This window comes from Haliotis asinina, chromosome 3, assembly GCF_037392515.1.
Source record: "Haliotis asinina isolate JCU_RB_2024 chromosome 3, JCU_Hal_asi_v2, whole genome shotgun sequence".
In the NCBI taxonomy this organism is placed as follows: Eukaryota; Metazoa; Mollusca; class Gastropoda; order Lepetellida; family Haliotidae; genus Haliotis; species Haliotis asinina.
The window spans coordinates 41318303-41341891 of NC_090282.1; the positions used below are offsets into that span (position 1 = coordinate 41318303).

The 23589-nt window shown below is 37.2% G+C and overlaps 1 protein-coding gene across 1 annotated transcript in view; it reads left to right on the forward strand.

Annotated features, from left to right (window-relative positions):
• The first annotated feature begins 325 nt into the window (after window positions 1–325).
• Window positions 326–23589, forward strand: part of LOC137278016 (solute carrier family 12 member 8-like) — a 35053-nt gene continuing 11789 nt past the window's right edge. Inside the window, exons 1-7 of the mRNA XM_067810050.1 lie at window positions 326–942; window positions 16319–16459; window positions 17183–17374; window positions 20760–20877; window positions 21822–21935; window positions 22687–22888; window positions 23348–23435. Of these exons, the coding sequence (XP_067666151.1) occupies window positions 730–942; window positions 16319–16459; window positions 17183–17374; window positions 20760–20877; window positions 21822–21935; window positions 22687–22888; window positions 23348–23435 (1068 nt within the window). The 5' untranslated portion in view covers window positions 326–729. The remainder of the gene's footprint in view (window positions 943–16318; window positions 16460–17182; window positions 17375–20759; window positions 20878–21821; window positions 21936–22686; window positions 22889–23347; window positions 23436–23589) is intronic.

Below are 23589 nucleotides of genomic sequence, written 5' to 3' on the forward strand. Positions count from 1 at the left end.
GTACTGTATGTCACGCCGGCAGTTAAGCTTTTAATCTATATGCGTTATTTCCGGTTTTGGACTCACATCACCGTGAAGCGTAACCCCGACCAACCACCCACGCTGAGGACATAAGTATAGAAAGTAGTCTTAGTGTGTCTACAAGGTTTGCCAACACAGCTGTTTGGTGACGTTCTACAGATATTGATGAAGAAAAATCAATGTGGCCCTAGCGAGCCCGCCCAATCAGACGCCAGCAGTGCCTGCATTGTAATGTGTATTATGTACTATATCGATTCTAGCGTGCATTCTCAACACGCCTCGGTATCGTAGATATGTTGTTCGTTTAGTGCACTGCCCTCTCGCCGTGCCTGTAATTGTCATGCTGGTTAGTTATGAGAATTAGCGGATGATTATTCATGAGCAAGTTTTTGTGTTAAGGGACAAATCTGCACGAAGGCAGCCGGCCATAGATTGTCGTGGTCCATGGATTCTCCATCTTGAAGCTTATAACCGTAGGATGAGGCGTGATTTTGCCGTCTGAAGTGCACGACACACGGCTGGTGTGAGTTTCGTTGTGTGGTGAATGTTGCTTACCACGGACATTTGACCTCGAACACCTTCCTCACTGTTAGGCAGCTACCATTTTTCCTCATTCCCAGGCACTAACTGACCAGTCTGCTGTCACTATGGCAACCTAAGTTCTAGCTGATGTCAGGGTATGTGACAGTTGAGTGAAGCCAACACAAGATGTCCGATATGAGTGACAGTGAGCATACCAATCTGATGTCTTCAGGATCCCGAGGTAAAGACAAGAAATCACCAGATTGGAGTCGGTATGGGTTAAGCACAGAACAACAGCAGGCCTCAAAGTCAGCACCGATCCCTCCCACCTCCAACCCCCACGATGATGCAGGGGGATTTGAGGAAGGAAGACAAAATGAACTGTTCCGAGAAGATCAGGTATGTTCTTCAACATGACATTTTAGCATGGCAACATGTCCATCTGGTATGCTACCGGTAAACAGCCCACACAACCTGAGACCAAACAGCATCCGAAATTAGGCCCAGTAATCCTGCTATTGTCTCTGCACATTAAACATATGGTCACACTAGTCTTGTTTATCCCCCATTGTTTGGGGGTCACTAGCAAACCTGTATCAGTGTGTTTAATATAATACTCATCTCAAGTAAAGACAGCCTCGAAAATACTTTGTTTCGTCTGCTAAATGTCACGTTCCGTCATGTAGTAATTAACATATAATTGTCTAATTATAGTCTTGCTCTCATTACTGTCATGCTGAGATCTGGAGTATCGACCTATTTTGACAGTATATATTTAGGTTTGAAATATTTGATATGATTACTATCTGTGATAATAAACCATTGTTTGTATCTACTTCATTGTAGTCAGACAAGGTTATCGATAAAAGAACAAAAACATCACAGAAAAATAACAGAATTTGTTTGGTTGTGTAATAGGATACTATTTTGGGTTTACTATTGACCATTTTTTTAATTATACTGAAACAAAAATTTTTTCAGTATTTGGGATATTGCAGTTGACATAATATTAGTTACCAATATGTTACCATGAATTAAGTCAGTTTAGAGGTTATCAAATCACAATGAACTCCTACTTGTTGAACCAGTCGATCTTCCACTTCACATCAGAGTTAGTATTTGTGGAAAAGTACCTCTTTTCCAGTCAATTATGGCCATTTTTTTCCATAATGGTTAATAAGTTAAAGGTGAAATAGTCAAATTTTGTGGTTGGTAGAGTATTCAGCAGTATGTGTGGCTGTACATTTTGCACGGAAACTGTGATGGAAATCTGCAATAGGAACACCTTAATAATTTGTCATTAAAGTAATGTGTGTATGTTTTTTGCTGTCATCTTTGCGTATTGTAATTCTTCCCTTGTTAAGAAGTTGCTGAGTGACTTACTTTCAACATCTGTAATATGATCAAGTTAAGTATTAATGTTTAAGTGACATGTTACTGTTAACGTGTCAGATTGCTATTTTAGTGACGTATTACTGTTCAAGTCATGTATTACTAGTGACAAATTACTGTGAAGAGATATATTACTGTTTAAGTGATTTATTGCTGTTCAAGTGATGTATTGCTGATTAAGTGAAGTATTACTGTTTAAATCAAGTATTACTGTTTAAGTGATGTATTACTGTTTAAGTGATGTATTACTGTTCAAGTAAGTACATGCATTACTGTTTAAGTGAAGTATTACTGTTTAAATGAAGTATGGCTGTTTAAGTGAAGTATTTCTGTTCAAGTGAAGTACATCTATTACTATTGAAGTGAAGTATTACTGTTCAAGTGAAGTACATGTATTACTATTGAAGTGAAGTATTACTATTCAAGTGACATTGCCATTTAAGCAAACCGTTTCAGCTTATATGTCGTGCTGTCTTTAGCAATTGGCTGTCATCAAAGATGACACATTGATGACCTGTTCAAGACAAAGCACTCAAGCAATGCCTCTTTTCTTACAAGTTACATACGACATAACAGCAAAAAGGTCACATTTCATCTAGATGCATGTAGATACTAAACCAACATCAGAACTTCCCACTGTGCATTTTTAGTTCTAAGTTCAATTCAGAGTAATTAATTTAAATCTACAGGTCACCTTGCTATATTGAAAACACAGTACATTTATCTCCTAAGTGAATTGAACTTGCTTGTTAGGTATCGCCAGGAAAGGGAAGTGACAAATTCATCAGGCCGTAGATGCATCCAGGGTATAGTGGAGATTTATCAGAAGGTATATCCTGGAGATATGGAGTATTAACCCCTGGGGACTTTCAATGATATATTTCATTGGTTTCAGAGATAAAAAGGGGATCATGGAGTGAACACTGTACCATCAGCATGCAGAATACAAACTATATGTGATACATCATGCTTGTTGTAGATTTGAATTTCCTTGTTGGGATTGAAATAATGTTTGAATGAAGAAAAGCTGAAACAGTCTTTGAACTGTCAATAAAATCAATAAAATCAGTGTACCTGCTTCAATGTAATTAGTCTCAATTGTGCCATTATCCAAAGTATTTTATGCCCAAAGTGACTTAAATATATCTACAATGTCATGTTTTGTCGCTCAATGTCATATTTGTTGAAGCATGACCTTTACATTCCAATATACTGCATTTCAATTAAAATAGTATGGTTAAGGGAACTCGCTACATTGTCTCATCAAGCTGTGCTGAACATCAAAATGCGTCCTGCTGTTGAAATCAGTTGCACAAACCAACATGACTCAACACTGGAATGTACTATTTTAGATATATAATTAATTTCAGGTGCAATTTATTCTGCACATACCAAACCGTAGGATATGAGAATAATAATGCCAACAGAATATATTCACCAGTAGAATATGAGAATAATAACAGATATGAATGCTCTTTATGCATTATATAATACACATTTTCTGGGTTTTTTTGCTCATGCATACAAGTTACAATTTTGTAGTGTTTTTTCATATTTTGTCAGCTTGTTTTTTGTATAATACTGCGCTTGGCAATAAAGCAACTACATCTGGGCCCTTTTTAAATAACTGAGTCTGGACAAGACAGTCTAGTGACTGAAGTCATGAGCAATTGATCTGTGCAATTTAGATAAAATGACATATCTGCCAAGTCACAAACCCAGTCATCTCTGAAACAAGAATGACTTGTTAACTTGGATCTTCAACAATCCAGTACTAGAAGTGAAGGTAAAGACACATCCAGAAATTTGTTTACATGTACAATATTTGAAACAACTGAAGTGTCCACCGAAGCAAGATTTGAATGTATAAATACTGCCACTTGTATGCCAAGATAGAGGCTCACAGATTGAAAAATTGAGTTAAAACTGTCAGAATATGTATGTTATTGTGTGGTCCTGTACATGGAAGTCAGGTCACAAATTTATAAGTTAAGAAACCTTGGGTGTAGAGATTTCTTGGATGGATGACCATGTTTGGCAGTGTGACTCCTGAGTGTTTAGGGTACTTCAGTCCTATCCCAAAATGAAGCACACGTGATACATGTGGTCTCACTTTAGGCAAGTGCCTCTGTTCACCCAACAGAGAATAGTTATCCGCCAACTCAGTGGGATAAGTCATGTGACTATAACCTTCTAGAGTTGTATGCATAGACTATGTATACTACCTTCTAATGCTTAACAGTCACTATGGGTTATCCTGGGTAATATTACTGTTTGTGCTTCGAGCATTCACAAGTGTGTGGAAACAGGTGCTTTGCAAACAGCCATTGTTATTAATATTATAAAATCATTCTGCTGAGTTGGTAGTGATCAAACATCAACTGAAATATTGCAAAGTGTTTGAATCCCAATTTCTGACTTTTTTTCATCAACTCTTTGTTAAAATCATTTTAATTGTCCGAAAGGGAGGTAATTATGTTGGCCAGTTACAGAAGTAGATTATGCAGGGTGTTGGACTGTACAGTGTTCCTCCAGGGTATTGGTCATATGGACAGGCAGATGGGCAGACATGTCCTCTTTAAGATTTGCTTGATGGGCATAGGTCAGCTTTCTAGGTAAAGCAGTGATCAATTCAGAAAAATGGTAGCAAGTTGTCCAGATATTGTTATAATGCTTGCAGCCTATTTGTTCATGTATGAACATGTCATTTGATAAGCATTAACACGTGGCATGTAAGAAATATGTTTCCAGTGTCGTGGTGGGTTTTCCATCTGGCATCAGGTCCATTTTTGTGTTTTGCACATCTTCCCAGAAACTTGAATGCAATGAAAATGAAACTATGGTTTCAAATCAGTAATTGTCTCATTTATATCTTCACAGAATCAGACCAACTTCAGTAGAACTACCTAGGTGATAATGCTGATAAAATTATTCATGCAGATTACTTACAGTGTAAAGTGTGCTCAGTAAATGTGAGTTTGTGGGACTATACACGTTTTTGATGAGACGCAAATTTCCATTGTAAGCGCTGACCATGTCAACTTGAACACCATGCCTACAACATTTATGAATGTATTTATACTGATTGCTTCCCATTATGCTTATGCATGGTAAATATGAAATAGAGGGACTGTACATGTTTGTGATTAGGTGTAGCTTTCCATTGTGAGCACTCACCACACTTTCAGATTCTGTTCCATGTCATTGTGCTGTTAGTCATGTAACGTGTGTGAATTAAATTTGAAAAGTCACTGGCCAGGAGTTAAGTAAATGTCTTGATGTATATCATGCTATATGCCTTGATTTAAGCATTGATATATACCATGCTATAAGCCATGATATAGGCCTTGATATATACCATGCTGTATGTCATGATATGCCATGGTACGTGTTACAAGTGGAGAGGTCACACAAAATTTTAATAATAGTTTTAATGCTGGCAAAACAAGTATCACGGTGTTTGGTTAAAAGTCTTACTTTGTTAATCACATAACAGTTCCAACTGCTCCTGTTCCATCTCCTTGCTCTGAATGTGATCACATATATCCAAATAATTGTTATAAACTATGCCGACATGGCAGTCTCAAGTAGACAAAATGAAGATAGCCGACATGGCCAACCTCTTCACTCCCGACCTGGGTACTGGTCACCTTTGTTTGTGTTACCCTGCTTAACCAAGTCAAACCCAAGCTGCCGTTATAAAATCTTATTGTATTTTCTTTACTCCAGCTTAATTACATACAATAGAAAGTGGTCAGTGGTAAGCAGGACTTCTTAGCTTCATGGTGTAACATATAAGCTATTCTCACTACATACTCATAACATTTGCCGTGATGTAAGCCTTAATATATACAATGCTATATGCCAAGATGTAAGCCTTGATATATACCATGCTATATGCCATGATATGCCCATGATGTATGCCTTGATATGTACCATGCTGTATGCCATGATATGCCATGATGTAAGCGTTGGTGTATACTATTCAATAACATGCAATGATGTAAGCCTTGATATATACCATGATATATGCCATGATAAAGGTACTGATGTATTCCACTTTATTTTCTGAAGTAGGTGTCCACGTAATGATTTGTGGTACACTTGCATTCTAATTAGTTTTCAGGAACAGCACACACATCTGATACAGGGATAATAGTATTAGGAATAAGATCCTCAGAATGTTCCATTAAGCTCCTGTCTGTATCATGCAGCCATGGCCTCCTGTTGGATGTTGGCTGTACAGGAGGCTTCATGCACTCCACAGATGTCAGGAGGCTCTGTAGGATGAGTCATAAGAGTCATTAACAACAGACATGAAACTATGAAGGTGTTACGTTATTAACCAGGATGACTGTCTGGGGTGGTAGAGTAGCCACGTGGTTATAGCATTTGCTCATCTCGTGGAAGACCCAGGTTCGATTTCCCACATGGGAACAATGTGTGAAGCCTATTTCTGGTGTCCCCTGTCGGTAGGTTGCTGGGATATTGCTAAAAGCAGCATAAAACCATACTCACTCACTCAAATGCTGTCTTAATTAGGCATACGTGGTGTGTAAGCTGCACAGGTAAACATACTATTAATGTCTCTCAAAGAATTAAGTGTCATAGTGTGTGGAACAATAGTGAGTGAAACTGTAGCAAGAGGATGAGTGACATGATCTTAGAATATTGGGTATAGTGATAATAAAATAATAAATAAAATGATCACAAAATGAATTAAGTGGTAGTGAAATAACAAAATCCAAAATGAGTTTATATTAGAATGGATTATGTTTTTATGTTAAAACAGGACTACATTCCAAAGTTTTGTGTTGGTTACAATTAAGGCTGGTTATATTGTTATAATGTTAGTTATAACATTGGTTATACATTTGGCAAAATATGGATTATTTTGTTATTTGCATTGTTGGTTGTAATGTTGGTTATAATGTTGGCTATATTGTTGGTGATATTGGTTAAAATGGTGGCATAATGGTTGTGTGATGTTGGCATAATGGTGGTTGTAGTGTTGGTAAATGTTGATTATATTGTTGGTTGTATTGTTGGTTGTAATGTTGGTTATAATGTTGGCTATATTGTTGGTGATATTGGTTATAATGGTGGCAGAATGGTTGTGTAATGTTGGCACAGTGTTGGTTGTAGTGTTGGCAAATGTTGATTATGTTGTTGGTTGTGTTAGTTATACTGTTGGTTATATACTGTTGCTTATGATGTTGTGATGGACGTCTCAGAATCATGGAAAATGAATAGGTATTGCTAGTTAAACTTCCACTTGAATCTTTTTAGATACATAGTGTCGACATGAGCTGTGCATCCAAGTATAATCACCTGAACATTATTGATGATATGTAACTTAAGTTACAGCCATATCTGCTTTTGGCTGATGTTACCAGGAATCACGCTCAATATTTGACTTGTGACATACTGTTGCATTCCCAGAGTTTGCATCTGCTTAGGTAAGGCTAAACCCAGACCAGTGCTTGTCAAGAATAATTTTGAAAATGGATAATCAAATAGTTTGTAATTACTGATGCCATATAGTGTTCAAAATGTACAGCAGTGAACCTGAATCGTTTCGCTTTACATGTCTAATGAGAAGCAGTTTAGTTTCACCTTTGCCCACCTTTGCCGGGGACACCAGAAATGGGCATCACATATTGTGCCCATGTGGGGAATGGAACCCACATTCTGATGAGAGGGATAAATGAGAAATATTCATGACATAAAGTATAACACAACATCAGTGTTGTTGCAGAAACAAAGCAGGGATAATGAAGCATATGTCTTCATGGAGAATACCTTTTTGTCTGCTGCACAGAGCAATGTTTTCAGGGGAGGTTCCTTCACCGTTTTCAAACATTTCGCATGAAAACGCTGTGAGAATATGTATGCCTGAGTATTGTTCAATAACTGGTAGAATGCCAGTGAAACAAAGAGAATAAGGATGCCTGCAGTGAGTTGATCCAAGTTGTATGATACATACAGGTGATTATAGTTAAAAGTCACCCAGGTATCTCAGGCCTAACGGTCTGCATCATGCCTGCTGGCTAGCTGTGCTCTATCACTAAGAACATGTGGCACATTGCAGTTGTGCTGTCAGCATATTTTTACAAGGTCTGCATTACAGCATTGCAATAGAAAAGCGTCCTGTTATCAGCAACTCATAACATTCCTGGCCTAGATTATAGAAGCTCACTTAGCGTTAAGATAGTCGTAAGTGCCATTCGTTAACATAAACTCACGACTATCTTAGCACTAAGAGACCTTAGAAAATCTAGGCCCTTATGTGTATCTTTTTTGTGGCTTATGTGTAACTAATTAAATGTTAATATCAGTCCATGGTAATCAACCACAATGTTCCTGTGAGTAACCATAGTGACACATGTTTGACTTGATGAATCAACTGTTTACAGTGAAAACAGGACTGATTAATTTTGTATTAATAGATTTGTTACTGGCTCTTTGATACATTGTGTACAGGTTACCTGGAGCTGTATGAGGAACACAAAATGACATCCATCCCAAATTTCTGGTACAACCAACTGATGAACAAACTATATTGAGAAATGGTCCAAGTTTCTTGCATCTATCTGGTACAACCAGCTGATAATGTCTTTAGTAAAGTTAGAATTACATGTACATAGAACAGAAGAAGATAACAATTATGTTCTATTCAGCTTAGATTGCTAGTTACAGAAAAACTAATAATTTTAGACTGATAAATTCACAATTATGTGAAAAACAACTAGAACTATGGTTCCCAAATTTGCAGGAATGTACCAGATTACTCAGTGTATCTTGTATTCATTCTTTGAAGAGACTGTCGCAACACAGTTGTGACTATTGCCTTGTTTTGTGTGCATTATCAAAATAACCGACTCTAAAATATTACCTCCAATCAAACTATGCCCACAAGCAAGTGACATTTTGTGCAAACTTGTTGTTAAGAGAAACATATAAACAACGCTATGTCAAAAATGTGTCTGTGGTATTCCATGTAATATAGCATAATATGATATGATACTTTTTAATTAAGAACTCTAAAGACATGAAAAGTGAAAATATCACATCTGAAAAATAACATTTATGTACCAGATAATGTAAACGGTAATGAAAAGTACACTTCCTTTGGATTCCTATGATTTGACGCCAAGATCATTCATAGAGGAGAGGTCTGTGCGAGTTTATTGCGAAATGTTATATTTCTTTTATTATTTGGTGTTGAAAAATGGCCACCATGTTGATTTTTTATGTGGCTATTGGGTTTTATCAAAAGAGTTATCTTTTAGGAGTATGTGTGTCAGTTTTGGTGCTTGTTTCCAGATGTGAACGATTCTGTTAAAATTTTCAGTTATCTGCTCCACTAATTAGATTGCAATAGGTTATATAAACAGACAAGTTTAATTAACATCACATAACTGTTAAAAACCCTTAATTTTATCAATTTTGTGTTTAACTGCTTGCTAGGATTTATGCCAAAAAAGGGTGTGGTCTTATTCACAGCCTGGGAGTCAAGACTGCAAACCTGTGTTAGAAGTTACTCCTTGTCACAAATATACAGCATGCACAACTGTTGTCCATCACAGCTTGTAATTGTTTCCGAGGACTTGTGAAGTGATTGTGCTAATTACATTGTCAGTGCTGTCAATGCTGACATCTCTTCTATTATTATGGTATGGAACACTCAATGGAATCTCTGCTGATATATATGTTTGGAACATCTAGTTTAGAGTGTTGGAACTGATATCAGTGTCACCTCCCTCAATGATAAATGTTGCAAGCATATATAGTCCACCGCTGTAAATCAATGTTTCCTTATGGTACCAACAGCTGTGGGGTGGCTTAATGGTTAAAGTGTTCACTCATTGCACTGAAGACCCAGTCATGAATACAATACATAAATCCCATTTCTGTTGTCATCTGCCGTGATGTCACTAGAATACAGTGGCGCAAAACCAGACTCCTCTTTATAGAAACACATACAACTTAGTATCCTCGAAAGACCCAAAAAGTTATCTGCAGTCAAAGATATAGTTCTTAGCAAATGTAGAGCGTTGTACGTTTATTGGCAGTACTACACACTTAAACTTCTACCAATGACAGCAGGTGTGAAATGGTAATTGCATGGCTACCACAGTACGTTCACAATTGGTGGCAGAATACATATATGGATAAATATTGATTTGTTAATATTTCTTTTTTAACAAGGTATGGTAATGGGAACTGCTGTATTCACAGTAATAAAGCAACCACAGTGACAGAATCATTAAGGAAATTGATATTGTTGTAAATAATCACAAGGCCTGAGGTTCTGTTGCAGCATTAATCCTTGACTCAAATGCTTTTACAGCTTCTCAGGTATAACTGTAGTTTGCCAACAGAGTTAGCTCTATGTGCCACTGTGAGCTCTGGTGAGAGCTGGTTTGTTGTGGCTATTCAGTGACCAGTTACATATTAGTGTTGCAATATGTTCAGTGTGGATCATTCATATGTTTTGAAATGAACTTAAGTGAACTTTATTAAGATATGGAATATATGCTTGATATTCATCAAGAATATTACCATATTTGTGGTATTGTGACCTTTTGCTATTATGCTGACTTTTTTATTCTTGTCAGATATGTTTTGTTGTGAAGTATTGAATACTTGACGCTGAAATGACAATACTGAAATAAGTTTGGCATGTAATAGGAATCTTGAAATCATCTGTTATGAGGTTGCAGCTCTTCCAAATCTTTGATTGAACCCTACTTGAACTGGGCTGAATCGTCCTCTCCCCTTCACAATGGCAAGAGTGTCTTCCATTAAAGCTGACGGCTATCATTGTTTTCCAGTCATGTTTAGCAATTGCTCTTGATCACTGGATCATCTAGTCACTGGATCACTGGAAGAGGTGACTAACAGAATCAGGTGGTCAGGCTTGCTGACTGAGTTGACACATGTCATTGTATCCCAGTTGTGTAGATCAATGCTCATGCTGTTGGTGACTTGCTGTTTGGTTCAACCGCCATGGTTTGTTGCATGTTGCGTTAAACAGCAAACCAGCCAACAATTACGTATAGTCCGCTGCCATGTAGCTGGAGAATTGTTGAACGCAGCATTAAACAAACTAGCAAACTAAAGCTGACAGCATGACACAATGGCTGACTGACGGAGACAGCTCAGTCAGTTGGAATTACATGACAGTAGCTTGACAAGGTTTGTCCAGATCTTGTCACAATGATGCCTGCGAAAAATATGCTGTATTGCTATCATATTATGTGCTACATTTCTATAGCACTATTTTTGAACTACTTCTAAATTACTGTAAGGCACTTCACAAGTTGTTTTGCCCCTGTTCATGGATGTCAATCTCAAAGGGCACATTATATTATCAATCTCAACTCCCTGCGGAGCATATAACTCTTGCAACCACGAGGTGCACTGAGTTAATTTGGTTTTATGGTTGTAGTCGGTTCAGATGCAAACTCTAAGCATAGAAAGTGTTGTAGTTAGTAGTAGTACACATCACTTGTAGTTAGACCAGGATATTTCATCCAGCTTTCCTATTTCCCCCACCTTCTACTGAAAGGATAGGTCACTTTGTCATCCAAGTGTATTCCTCCCACTTTCCGGGATATGATACACAAGTCAATAGAAAAGTACAGGTGAACAGATGTTATTGACTTGTCAGTCATACTGAAGTATGGCAAACAGCAGATACAGTTGTAAAAGCACTACCCATCATGTCATTTGTGTCCCAGATGGTTTTTGTTTGTCAGATTTTGCCAGTAATAAATTTCATTTTTGTTAATTGTTAAAGCACTTCAACACTAAGAGATCATGATGATCCATAGATATTTCTTATGTTATGTTTACACAAATCAAATTGAAACAAATATGGGAAAAGATTACTTTTAGATGTTTCACTTTGCGAACAAGATATGGATATTAAAAGCATGTTTAGCTTCTTATATCCCACATGAACTGAATTCGACGTTCTGGTGATTTTGACGATTGCATTGCTAGTGCTATATCTGGGAAGTATGTGCGTGATCGGAGTGCACAAACAGTTTCATTGGTAGGGCGGATGCCCAGTTCCTGTTTTATTGACAATAGAAATCCGGAAGTTAAGTTATGTAAAGAGCAAGTAAACATCAATATTATTTACCCTAGATCGTTAATACCACTTCAGATGCAAAATCTGTATAACAAAAAATAGGGAGCGAAATTCAGCAAAATCAGTCTTCTGCTAGTGACAGGTTATGTATAAAACAGGAAGCCATGTGATCAAAACACTCTCTCGCAGTGCGGAGGGAAAAGTATGGCTCAATGTCGAAAATACATACAAAATACCCGGATGTGGCAAGCGGCTACAGTTTCGCCAATACGATGTCATCAATGCTATTTTTGATATTATACATGATATAGTGAAATAGATGAATGTATCTTTATCACTCAAGGTTAGCAAAATCAAAACTTAAAATGATATTAAAGATAAAAATATGTTTTTGTCTTACATTGAGGAAAAGCCCTAAGAAGGGAATAGTGTTATTTTTTCATAAACAGGTAATAAGACTATTACTACTAACAAAAAATGAGTTTACTTTGTGTTTCGAAGGACCTAATAGCAGATTTATATAGTGGCATAATGATATGTTTAAGGCCCACGATCCTGCTAGGTATTTTGTCCATGAACCATGGGCTGATGCGATTATGAATAATTGATGATTGAGTAGGAATAAAACATGCTGTTACGATGAGCCATGGTAGATGTATAATTAATAGCAATAGCATTCAGGATAGATTTAACAGCTGTTAGTGTTTGTAAATTCCTATGTCTGCTTGTCGCCTCACTGGTTTGCAGGAGATGATTAAAATTTGTTTCCATGATATTGAATTTATTATTGCCATCACCGATTATGCTAAAACTGACGAGGCTGCTGCAGTAAAGAGTTACCTACTATGTCGGAGAGCATTAGGAGAAGAATAATTAATCTGTGGAAATCTTGACAATGTCATCTCCTAGCTGTCTATTAATCATGTTGCTAGTCATACATGTTTTCATGTATTTTTAATGTCCATCCACATAAGCAATCAGTGATACAATTTTTTTTTTTTTTTTTGTTATTGTGTGACATTTTCGTATGAAATTGAAAATTTAGACTGAAGAAAGATGAAGATAAAGTTTGCAAGGGTAAGAGTATGCTTTATTACATGAGGATGTGTATGTATGGCACTGAGTAAACTGAAATTAGAAAACTTTCAATCTTTTCACTTTGGGGAGGAAATTAAGCACAGACAGAAATGGGAAACAAGAATAAAACATGTTAACAGCCTAACCCTAGAACTAGTATTACCTGATATCTAACTTGTTTTGAAGGACCTCGGCAGGTTCATAAGGGTTGGCAATAATGACCGGTACATTACAAACTTCTCAATACAATATACTGTGGTACACTTTTGAATTTTCGCGAGCTGGTTCCCCATGTACTATCGGCAATTTCTGTGACCATGATCTGTAATTTTAATGATGATGCATTTCCTTTATATTGTTGTACATTAATAGTTTTGAGAATGTTTATTGGTCATATAATTGCATTTGCATGACTTTCAAAGCATGCAAATAAAAACGTTAGACTGGTGCTGGCACTCATTGATAAACAAACCAAAATGGTGGATGTCTGGCGACTCTTTTTTCTCAAGTTGCAAATTTTACAGTGCAGTCTTCACATGGAAACATTTTCAAGTGATCTCTTGTACAATAGCATCGAGGTCCTTGCATTGTCAGGTGGCATTGGAAACAAGAGTTTCATTACCTTAACTATGTGTTACATTTTCATAATACATTGCAGTGTATATTGCAATGCACCAAAGCATATCGCAGTTTATCGCAATTTGAAAATTTTGGTGATACTCAACTCTACAGGTTCATTTCAAGTTTGTGTGTCAAATGCTTTAAGCAAATGTATTAATTATGTTTGTTTGCTGTGGACTTGTTTGTCGTGGATAATGAGGCTGTTCAAAGTGATTTGTTTCTCATCTCTGAGTGTCATACTTTCATTACAGCTTAAGAGAATATGTGTTAATTATGCAAAAGAGGGGTTACACTGAATGGTACTATACAATATGACTGATATGGTGTCTGATGTGTAACAAAATAGAAAAGGATAGTGCAGAAGTGTGTTTGATGACATGACAGTAGTACAAGGGAAGTCTATTTGGTACTATAACAGAGACAGTATGGTTTGGTATTGGACAAATGCTACAACATAGAACAACATAGAACACAACTTTGCAGATTCTGATACTGATCAATCGAGATCACAATATTTACCTCATCAAATAAAACATTGAGATTGTATCAAATCAGGACTTCAGAGTTCTAACAACATACTTGAATGATGGTACAAACTTTTCATTTCAAAAGTTCTTTACCTTTCCCAGACTCCAAATGCAGGGACATCCTTTACTTTGTGTGAGTGAGTGAGTGAGTGAGTGTATGAATGACAACACGATAAAGATATTACCTTACTTTACAGTATTTAGTAGACTTGGAATGACAACACGATAAAGATATTGCCTTACTTTACAGTATTTAGTAGACTTGGAATGACAACACGATAAAGATATTGCCTTACTTTACAGTATTTAGTAGACTTGGAATGACAACACGATAAAGATATTGCCTTACTTTACAGTATTTAGTAGACTTGGAATGACAACACGATAAAGATATTGCCTTACTTTACAGTATTTAGTAGACTTGGAATGACAACACGATAAAGATATTGCCTTACTTTACAGTATTTAGTAGACTTGGAATGACAACACGATAAAGATATTGCCTTGCTTTACAGTATTTAGTAGACTTGGAATGACAACACGATAAAGATATTGCCTTACTTTACAGTATTTAGTAGACTTGGAATGACAACACGATAAAGATATTGCCTTACTTTACAGTATTTAGTAGACTTGGAATGACAACACGATAAAGATATTGCCTTACTTTACAGTATTTGGTAGACTTGGAATGACAACACGATAAAGATATTGCCTTACTTTACAGTATTTAGTAGACTCAGCATGACAACACGATAAAGATATTGCCTTACTTTACAGTATTTAGTAGACTTGGAATGACAACACGATAAAGATATTGCCTTACTTTACAGTATTTAGTAGACTTGGAATGACAACACGATAAAGATATTGCCTTATATTACTTTACAGTATTTAGTAGACTTGGAATGACAACACGATAAAGATATTGCCTTACTTTACAGTATTTAGTAGACTTGGAATGACAACACGATAAAGATATTGCCTTACTTTACAGTATTTAGTAGACTTGGAATGACAACACGATAAAGATATTGCCTTACTTTACAGTATTTAGTAGACTCAGCATGACAGCATGATAGAGATACTTCCATGTTTTACAGTATTTAGTTAGCTGTGTGAGTCAAGACGATGCATTGTGTGGCCAGATGTACATACAAAGAGCATAATGCAGCTCTTACTATTATCGTGGTCATTAGACACCTGTGTGATTGACAAACGAGGCAGGTGCGAACACTACAGGTGTGATAATTCATACACCCACTTACCATAATTGATAATTTTCAGTTATATATGGCCAAGGTATTCTGTGAGCTTGCAGTAATGCTGAAAAATACATTTATGGCATTAATGAACAATCACCTGTTGACTTTCAGGTTGACAGGCTCCATGAATAGATTCTTATGCTGTTGTTTCAGTCACTCACCGCAATTAAGCTATAGAAGTAACCAAAGAAAAGCAGAGTTGGGTCATATAGATTAGAATTTTGTATGGATATGCCACTGTAAGGGCAGATTATATTTTTAGTAGTAGTTTTAGTAGTTTTAGGATATTGATGTGTCTGTCAATAACTTTATGTTAAAGTGGCATGTAGATGCTATCAGTAGAAGATGTATAACACAAAGATACATTCAGTATGAAGTTAATGCCTCATGAAACTTGAGTTTATTTTGAAACCATCTATAAATCAGTATAATGTTTTTTCATTCATCTTAATGATTTTAATAATTAAAAATCTTAGTAATTATTTTGAGATGTACATCCCATCATTGCATCTAATTTACAATTTGTCATGTTTTACTGAGGACATAAACATTCCTGAATGTTGATGCAGAATTTCTGCAATAATAAAAGCATTTAGTTTTTATGTATTTCATGTGTATATACAAGAGATAAGAGATGGAATTATGATATGAACTTTTGTAATATGAGAAACACAACATTTCAGAGTATGGACAGCAAGACTATGATGAAGGTGCAAGCATGAAACAGATCCTGACAATACAAAACTAGCATCCATAAATCTTGTAGTTATTTGTTACGTTTGACCTTTCAGAACCTGTCTCAGCAACCATGGTGGAAGTCAAACTTCTTCATCTCGGAACCAGTGCTGTTTGGGACATGGGACGGTGTATTTACGTCCTGCCTCATCAACATCCTCAGCGTGGTCATCTTCCTGCGTATGGGATGGATTGTGGTATGTCCGCCATTTAAACATCAGTTTCTAACTTTTTGCATTTCACAGAATCAGAATATTTTTGAAAAGATTGTTATGATGTTGTTTGGGTTTTTAATAAGCAGCGTGTCTGTTCGTAATCCAACGTATTTGTTTGACATCATTGTTAGATGAAGGCATGGATTTGGTTATCTGTATAGTGTTATTGTAGTTACCATTCATGTACGACATTCATGGGGATGTGGATTTTGTGGTAACTTTTCCTGTAGGAGACCTGTTTTTAAAACTAATTGTTGACCCAACAGAATATGTGTTTTCTTCCCATGAAAACTAGGTGAAAAATTTATTTGGGTTGCTGATATGAAATATAAAGTTAATCTTCGTAACCAGATTTTCCAAGTAATTTCTGAAGCGACATGTGTGGCAAAAATAAATGTGTCATTATATTTTGAGAATTACTCATGGAAGGGCTTCTTAGTTTACCCTTTTGAAATACTTGGTTTTTTTAACCTACTAGTTAATTTGTTTACATGATCAACAGGGAGAAAAAACATTGGGTTTTTTTTGGGGGGGGGGTTTAATATGCGTAATACTTCATATTTGTAAAATTATTGATCAAGGAAAAAGTGAAATGCTACTTATCAAATGGGAAAGGCTATCATGTGCCTGTGACTATGAGCTAATTTGAAGCTAAACATTGACTGATTTCACTTGTTTTTGGATCTGAATGATTATTTATTGCAGGGTAATGCTGGAATCGGACTATCAATTGTGACAGTGCTGCTGTCAGTGTCTATTGTGATGATTGTGGCTCTCAGTGCTATAGGGGTGTGTGAGCGATGTCGTATGGAGAGCGGCGGTGTGTACTTCCTCATCTCCCACGTCCTGGGTGGACGCATTGGCGGCAGCATTGGCATTATCTACTGCTTTGCTCAGGTAAAATGTACACTGTTGTCTGAGGTTACAAGAGACAAAGTCCTAGAGCCATCATGTCATATACAGTTTTCCTTAGTTGTGAGGCTGAAGGGGATCTCATACAATGACTTGTTTGATTTTCATTTAGATAAATTAATCTTCATTGGGCAAACCGATAAAATATGATGGTAGTACAAAGTTCTCACCTTGACCTACCTTGAATTTTGAAGTCTGTTTGAAAAGTCCAAGAACTGTTCAAGAACAGTAAAACCATACTCACTCACTCACTCACTCACTCACTCACTCACTCACTCACTCACTCACTCACTCACTCACTCACTCACTCACTCACTCACTCACTCACTCACTCACTCACTCACTCACTCACTCACTCACTCACTCACTCACTCACTCACTCACTCACTCACTCACTCACTCACTCACTCACTCACTCACTCACTCACTCACTCACTCACTCACTCACTCACTCACTCACTCACTCACTCACTCACTCACTCACTCACTCACTCACTCACTCACTCACTCACTCACTCAAAGTAAAGGATGTCCCTGCATTTGGAGTCTGGGAAAAGTAAAGAACTTTTGAAATGAAAAGTTTGTACCACCATTCAAGTATGTTGTTAGAACTCTGAAGTCCTGATTTGATACAATCTCAATTTTTTATTTGATGAGGTAAATATTGTGATCTCGATTGATCTCTCATGATTCTGTGAGTATTGTGTCAAAATTGAATATAAAGAAAACCAAAGATTGATCTCCTTTGCCAGGATATTGCGAAATCCAGTATAAAACACAAGTCACTTATTTCAAGCACAAACATTTATTTGCTCAAATTTTAAATTGGAAGAGGTTTTTTTCTGCCACCGACCCCACTTGATTTTAGTGACCTTGATCTTATCTTCAAGGTCACCGCAACATTTTGAACACTTTTCAACCTTATGTAAACATGTCTCATAAAATGTTGCACCCAGTTGCTTGGATTATGTCCACAGTCTGAATTGGGTGATTATGCTGATTCGTCATTTCAGGCATATTGTATGTGACTAAAAAATAGAAAGTAGTAAATATGTTATAAATATTTCATTCTTGAATGGGACATGGCCACATTAGTGGTAAACACTTGTTCTGTATGGTGATCTCACGAGACACAGTGATCAGTGTGGTATACATGGTGGTGTTTGGTCCTGTGTATAGAGCTGAGGTCACAAATCAGTTGAAGTTACAACATGTTTGGGATGGGTGAACATGTTTAGCAGTGTGACCCCTGAGAGTTTACAATACTTCAGTCCTGCCCACAGCAAAGCACATGTGATACATGTGGTCTCACCATAGGCCAGTGAGTTAGTTCAAAATTGCCTTTGTTCACCCAGAGTGAACGGGTACCCAGTGGGATAAGTCATGTGACTATATAACTATATATAACCATTCTAGTATGTCTGGCAGGTTGTGCTATCTCGGATAATATTTGTCTGCGTTATTAGCAGGCTGTCAGTGTGGATTTAGTGAAGAATAAATGGACTAGTAAATATTATACAATGCCATAATCAGTTCAGACTCTTAACAGACAAGAAATCCACATTGTGTCACTGAAACATGGCCTGGCTAGTATTATCCTGACTATATAATGTTTAAATATACACGCAAGTCCCTCAGAGCTGTTAGCTATTGATTCCAGGGAGAGTAAGTGGAGCTTTTGTAAGCTATGAAGTTTTCAATAGACCCATTTGTCATTTTTACTCATAAATGCTAGTACCTGTTAATAAAAGGAGATAATCTATTTCGCTGTCGTCTCCTTATCATCATTGTGAGATGTCTGCCTGTTACTGTAAGGGGGTGATCACTAGGAATTATGGGTAAATCTGCAGAGAGGTTGCTGGGAGACATCTCATTGTAGTGGCCACTGGGTGCAAAGGCTTACTTACATTTGTATTCATGTTTCAATCGGAAAAGATATGTCGGTATTCATTTAGTATATTATACACTGGACAATATGAGATGTCTTAGGGTAAGTTAGGCTCTGTCTTCATGGTGAACATTCCAGAATGTAGATGCTCTACTTCAGCCCAGGCACATGCCATCCTGTACTGCAGTATTATTACAACAGTCTGTTTAACTATCACTTGCGATAGTGAATATGCCGTGAATAATAACTTCTGCCTCTGTGCCAATGAAAGACACATTTGTCCAGCTTGGTATTAAGTATGAGCACCTGATTGTGTATCCGTACTGTATCCATACATGAAAGAGTCATGTCTAAGACATGCATCACCTAGTGATTTGTTTCCTTGTCAAGTCTGATATGTTATGAAACTGAAAAGAAGGGTATGGTTTGATACCCAACTGCGTCTTCTTAAAACATGCTACTTGTTGTTGGCCTGTCTATATCAGTTTAAACTGTTGCACAGTAATTCAGTTGCTCTGTCTAGTTTTAGCAGACATGCACACAGTTATAAAATGAGCATGCACATGCGCGCACGCACACACACACACATGGCGTGTAACGACAAGTACTGAGGCTAAGATACTAAAACTGCTCACTCCTTTAGAATAACACCTTCTACTTTCCTAGCAGCATGGCAGACAACTTCATTTCTCATGATTTGCCAGAGAATCAGTCTCTGTTACTGACATTAATCATGGTGAAAGCAATGTTAAAAGCTGTTTAACCCCTAACTATACCAGGGAGGATTGTACAACGTGTGGGTCTCCATGTTGGGATGTGCAACATGTATTGATTTTAAGCCAAGAAAACAACCAGTGGTCTTTGTGGTATACACGATACATGCAATTTCAAATCTTTTGATGACAACCTGCATGCCATATATATAATACTACTGCCTCTGTTGGAATTTCACTCCATGTTGCATGATATAGAGTGAAAACAAGGAACTGCTTTGGATGGTGCCATATCCAATGTCATGTGAAGGAGAGTGAGTAAGTAAGGTTTAATGCTGTTATGAAGTACTGTTCCAGCAGTGGCACAGCAGAAGAGACAACGAAAGTAGGCTTCTGAATGTGGGGAAGTGAACCATGGTCTTCAATGTGACAAGCAAATTGTATAACTTTTTTGATTCACTGCCCGCCTTGTCGACAAAGACGTGTGTTTGTGTGGCATTGATGTGTTTAGAGGATATGACAGCTCTTTCTACAGTAATTTCAGTACACTTGCTGTATGCGGATTTACAGTGCTTTTATAATAAATGGAAGAAACAGGTGTCTTGAAAATATATTTTAACGATTGATAGAACTTGAAAATGCCAAGAGAAATATTATATTCATGTTAAGTCTAGGTAGGATAATATGTATGAATTATGCTGTTGTATAATGACAGATTTGTGAGTTCCCTGGTTGATTCCAGTGTTTAACAAGATTGTCTCCCTTGCAGTCTGTCAGCTGTTCCCTCAGTGTGATGGGTTTTGGCGAGTCTATCATGGAGCTGATTGGTCAATCCAATCCCTGGATAGCCAGAGGCATTGCTTTTGGGGTTGTTTTACTTCTGCTGTGTGAGTACACACTAGCTGTCTTATAGTTGGTGGAGTAGTTGCAGACATTTGAATCATTGTTTAATTGTTGTCAAGTGATTCATCGAATAATCAATCAGTTGTTTGATTCCGCTTGCGTTAGAAGACTAATTGTAATTCATAAAAAAATGAAACATCAAATTATACTTTAGAAAGTGTGTTTGTTATGGTTATGTTTGTTAAATCATGACACAAACAACTGATGCAGTTTTCAGACTTGTAAACATAATGTAAACAAAATACTTGCATGTGTGTCTTAACAGGAAGTATCCTTGATGGTCTTGATCGTAGTATTAGTTAGTTAGCTGTTTCCTTTGCTCAGTGTTATGATTGTGTTCCCTTATTTTCCTCATGACTGATTTGGAGTGATTTATCAGATGAGGACTATACATATATTAAAATGATCTTACCTGTCATACAAATAATAATGATGATACGTAATATGAAATTCACTGAATTTCGCTCTCCTTATCATGGTCAGGTGAGACCTGAGAAGGTAAGGGGTGAAATAGGTATTCAGCAACCCATGCTTCCCATATAAGGTGACTATGCTTGTCGTAGGAGGCGACTAACGGGATTGGTCAGGCTCGCTGACTTGGTTGACACATGTCATTGGTGCCCATTTGTGCAGATCGGTGCTCATGCTATTGATCACTGGATTGTCTGGTCCAAATTCGATTATTCACAGACCGCCACCATATAGCTGGAATATTGCTGATTGCAGCGTGAAACTATACTTACTCACTCATTGTCAGGTAAACAACCTAGGTCTTGCAGTGCTATGCTTACGGATTAAAATATGTGCTAAGAAGCCTGTTTTTGGCTCTTCCAAACATAGTAAACTAAGGAGGTGATGTAACTGAAACATTGGTATTTTGAAAGTGTTCAGGTTTACTGATTGTGTGCTTTCTTATTGTCCCATACAGGCATCAATGTGGCGGGTGTAAAGTGGGTCATCCGCCTCCAGCTGCTTCTCCTGCTTGTTCTCTTCTTGTCTGCCATGGATCTCATGGTTGGATCATTTGTACATACAGATGCAGGTCAGTAGCATGTTAGCTTCTTGGTACATAAAGATGCACAACTGTAGCTTGTTAGATTCTTCCTATATGCTGACTTAGGTCAGGAGTATGTCTACTCTTTCATAGTCTTTCATAAGACTGTAGCTTGTTGACCTCTTCATACATATGTGTGTCAGAAGTCTTTCTGCTCTTTCATAGTCTTTCATAAGACTTTAGCTTGTTGACCTCTTCATACACATGTGTGTCAGAAGTCTGTCTGCTCTTTCATAGTCTTTCATAAGACTTTAGCTTGTTGACCTCTTCATACACATGTGTGTCAGTAGCATGTCTGCTCTTTCATAGTTTTTCATAAGACTGTAGCTTGTTGACCTCTTCATACATATGTGTGTCAGGAGCATGTCTGCTCTTTCATAGTCTTTCATAAGACTTTAGCTTGTTGACCTCTTCATACATATGTGTGTCAGAAGTCTGTCTGCTCCTTTGCACATACAGATGTAGATCAGCAGCTTGTGACTTATTTTGAACAGAAAGATATATATCCATTTAATTATTTAGGTCCTTTAATACTTATCATCAGTCCTTGGTTTTTAATATACTTATGATTGCAATTTTCCATTAGTTTTTCTGACACAAGACAGTATTGTTTGAATACACTCCTAAATGAAGGAGTATGCTGTCAAGAGCCTTAAATCATCCATACTGTCATGTTCTCATTATCTGTTGTCTGCATAAGGTGTACAAATCCATAATCCATTTATTTTGTTGTTTCCAGAAAATGGAGTCATAGGTTACACTGAGATGAACTTTGTCAACAACTCAGGTCCAGATTATGCCCCAGGGGAGAACTTCTTCAGTATATTTGGCCTTTTCTTTGCCACGGTTACGGGTATCCTGGCTGGAATCAACATGAGTGGGGACCTGAGGGACCCCTTCTACAACATCCCACGCGGCACCCTGGCTGCTCTGGGAGTTGGGTACGTTCACAGGGGACCATAATACTCCAATATCATAATACACTGCACTGGTCCGTGTCCTTGTATTCCTGGTTAGGTTTTGCTTTTTTGTTTGAAATCAATTTAGTTTATACTGTTAATATGACAGCGAGTGGTAAATAATCAAGTGTAGACTAAATAATCTATTAACACCATGAACACTGATCAACTCTGCTTGGTCATGATGATGTGCAGTCAGGTCACTGTGCACCCTTACCACCCTGCATCCTAATTCACCTCTTAATACAAGAATTGATTGCCTTGGAACCTTAGTCTTACCTGCAATCCCCACTCCTACCTGCATTCAAAGTAACCTCTAAGATTTGTATGAGGAACATGGCCATATTTTCAGTGAATGATTATATATTGTCATTCCTATAAACATGCCCAAGAATTTACGAGTATGTTGTTGTTTGGTATACTATTTCACTATCATTTCAGGACGTTCTTGTACATATCGTTTATCCTCGTGCTGGGGGCCACATGTTTACGTGTGTACTTGCTGGAGGACTATATGATTGCTGAGAAGGTAGGTCAACCCCAGTGTGCGAAATAGTTTCCAAATTTTGCTAGCCAGTCAGACTAGCTCTGTTACTAGCCCACATTATTCACTAGCCTGACATTTAAACGTAGAGATAGACATTTGTATTAGACTATAATCTTGCATGATTAAAAGTGTATTT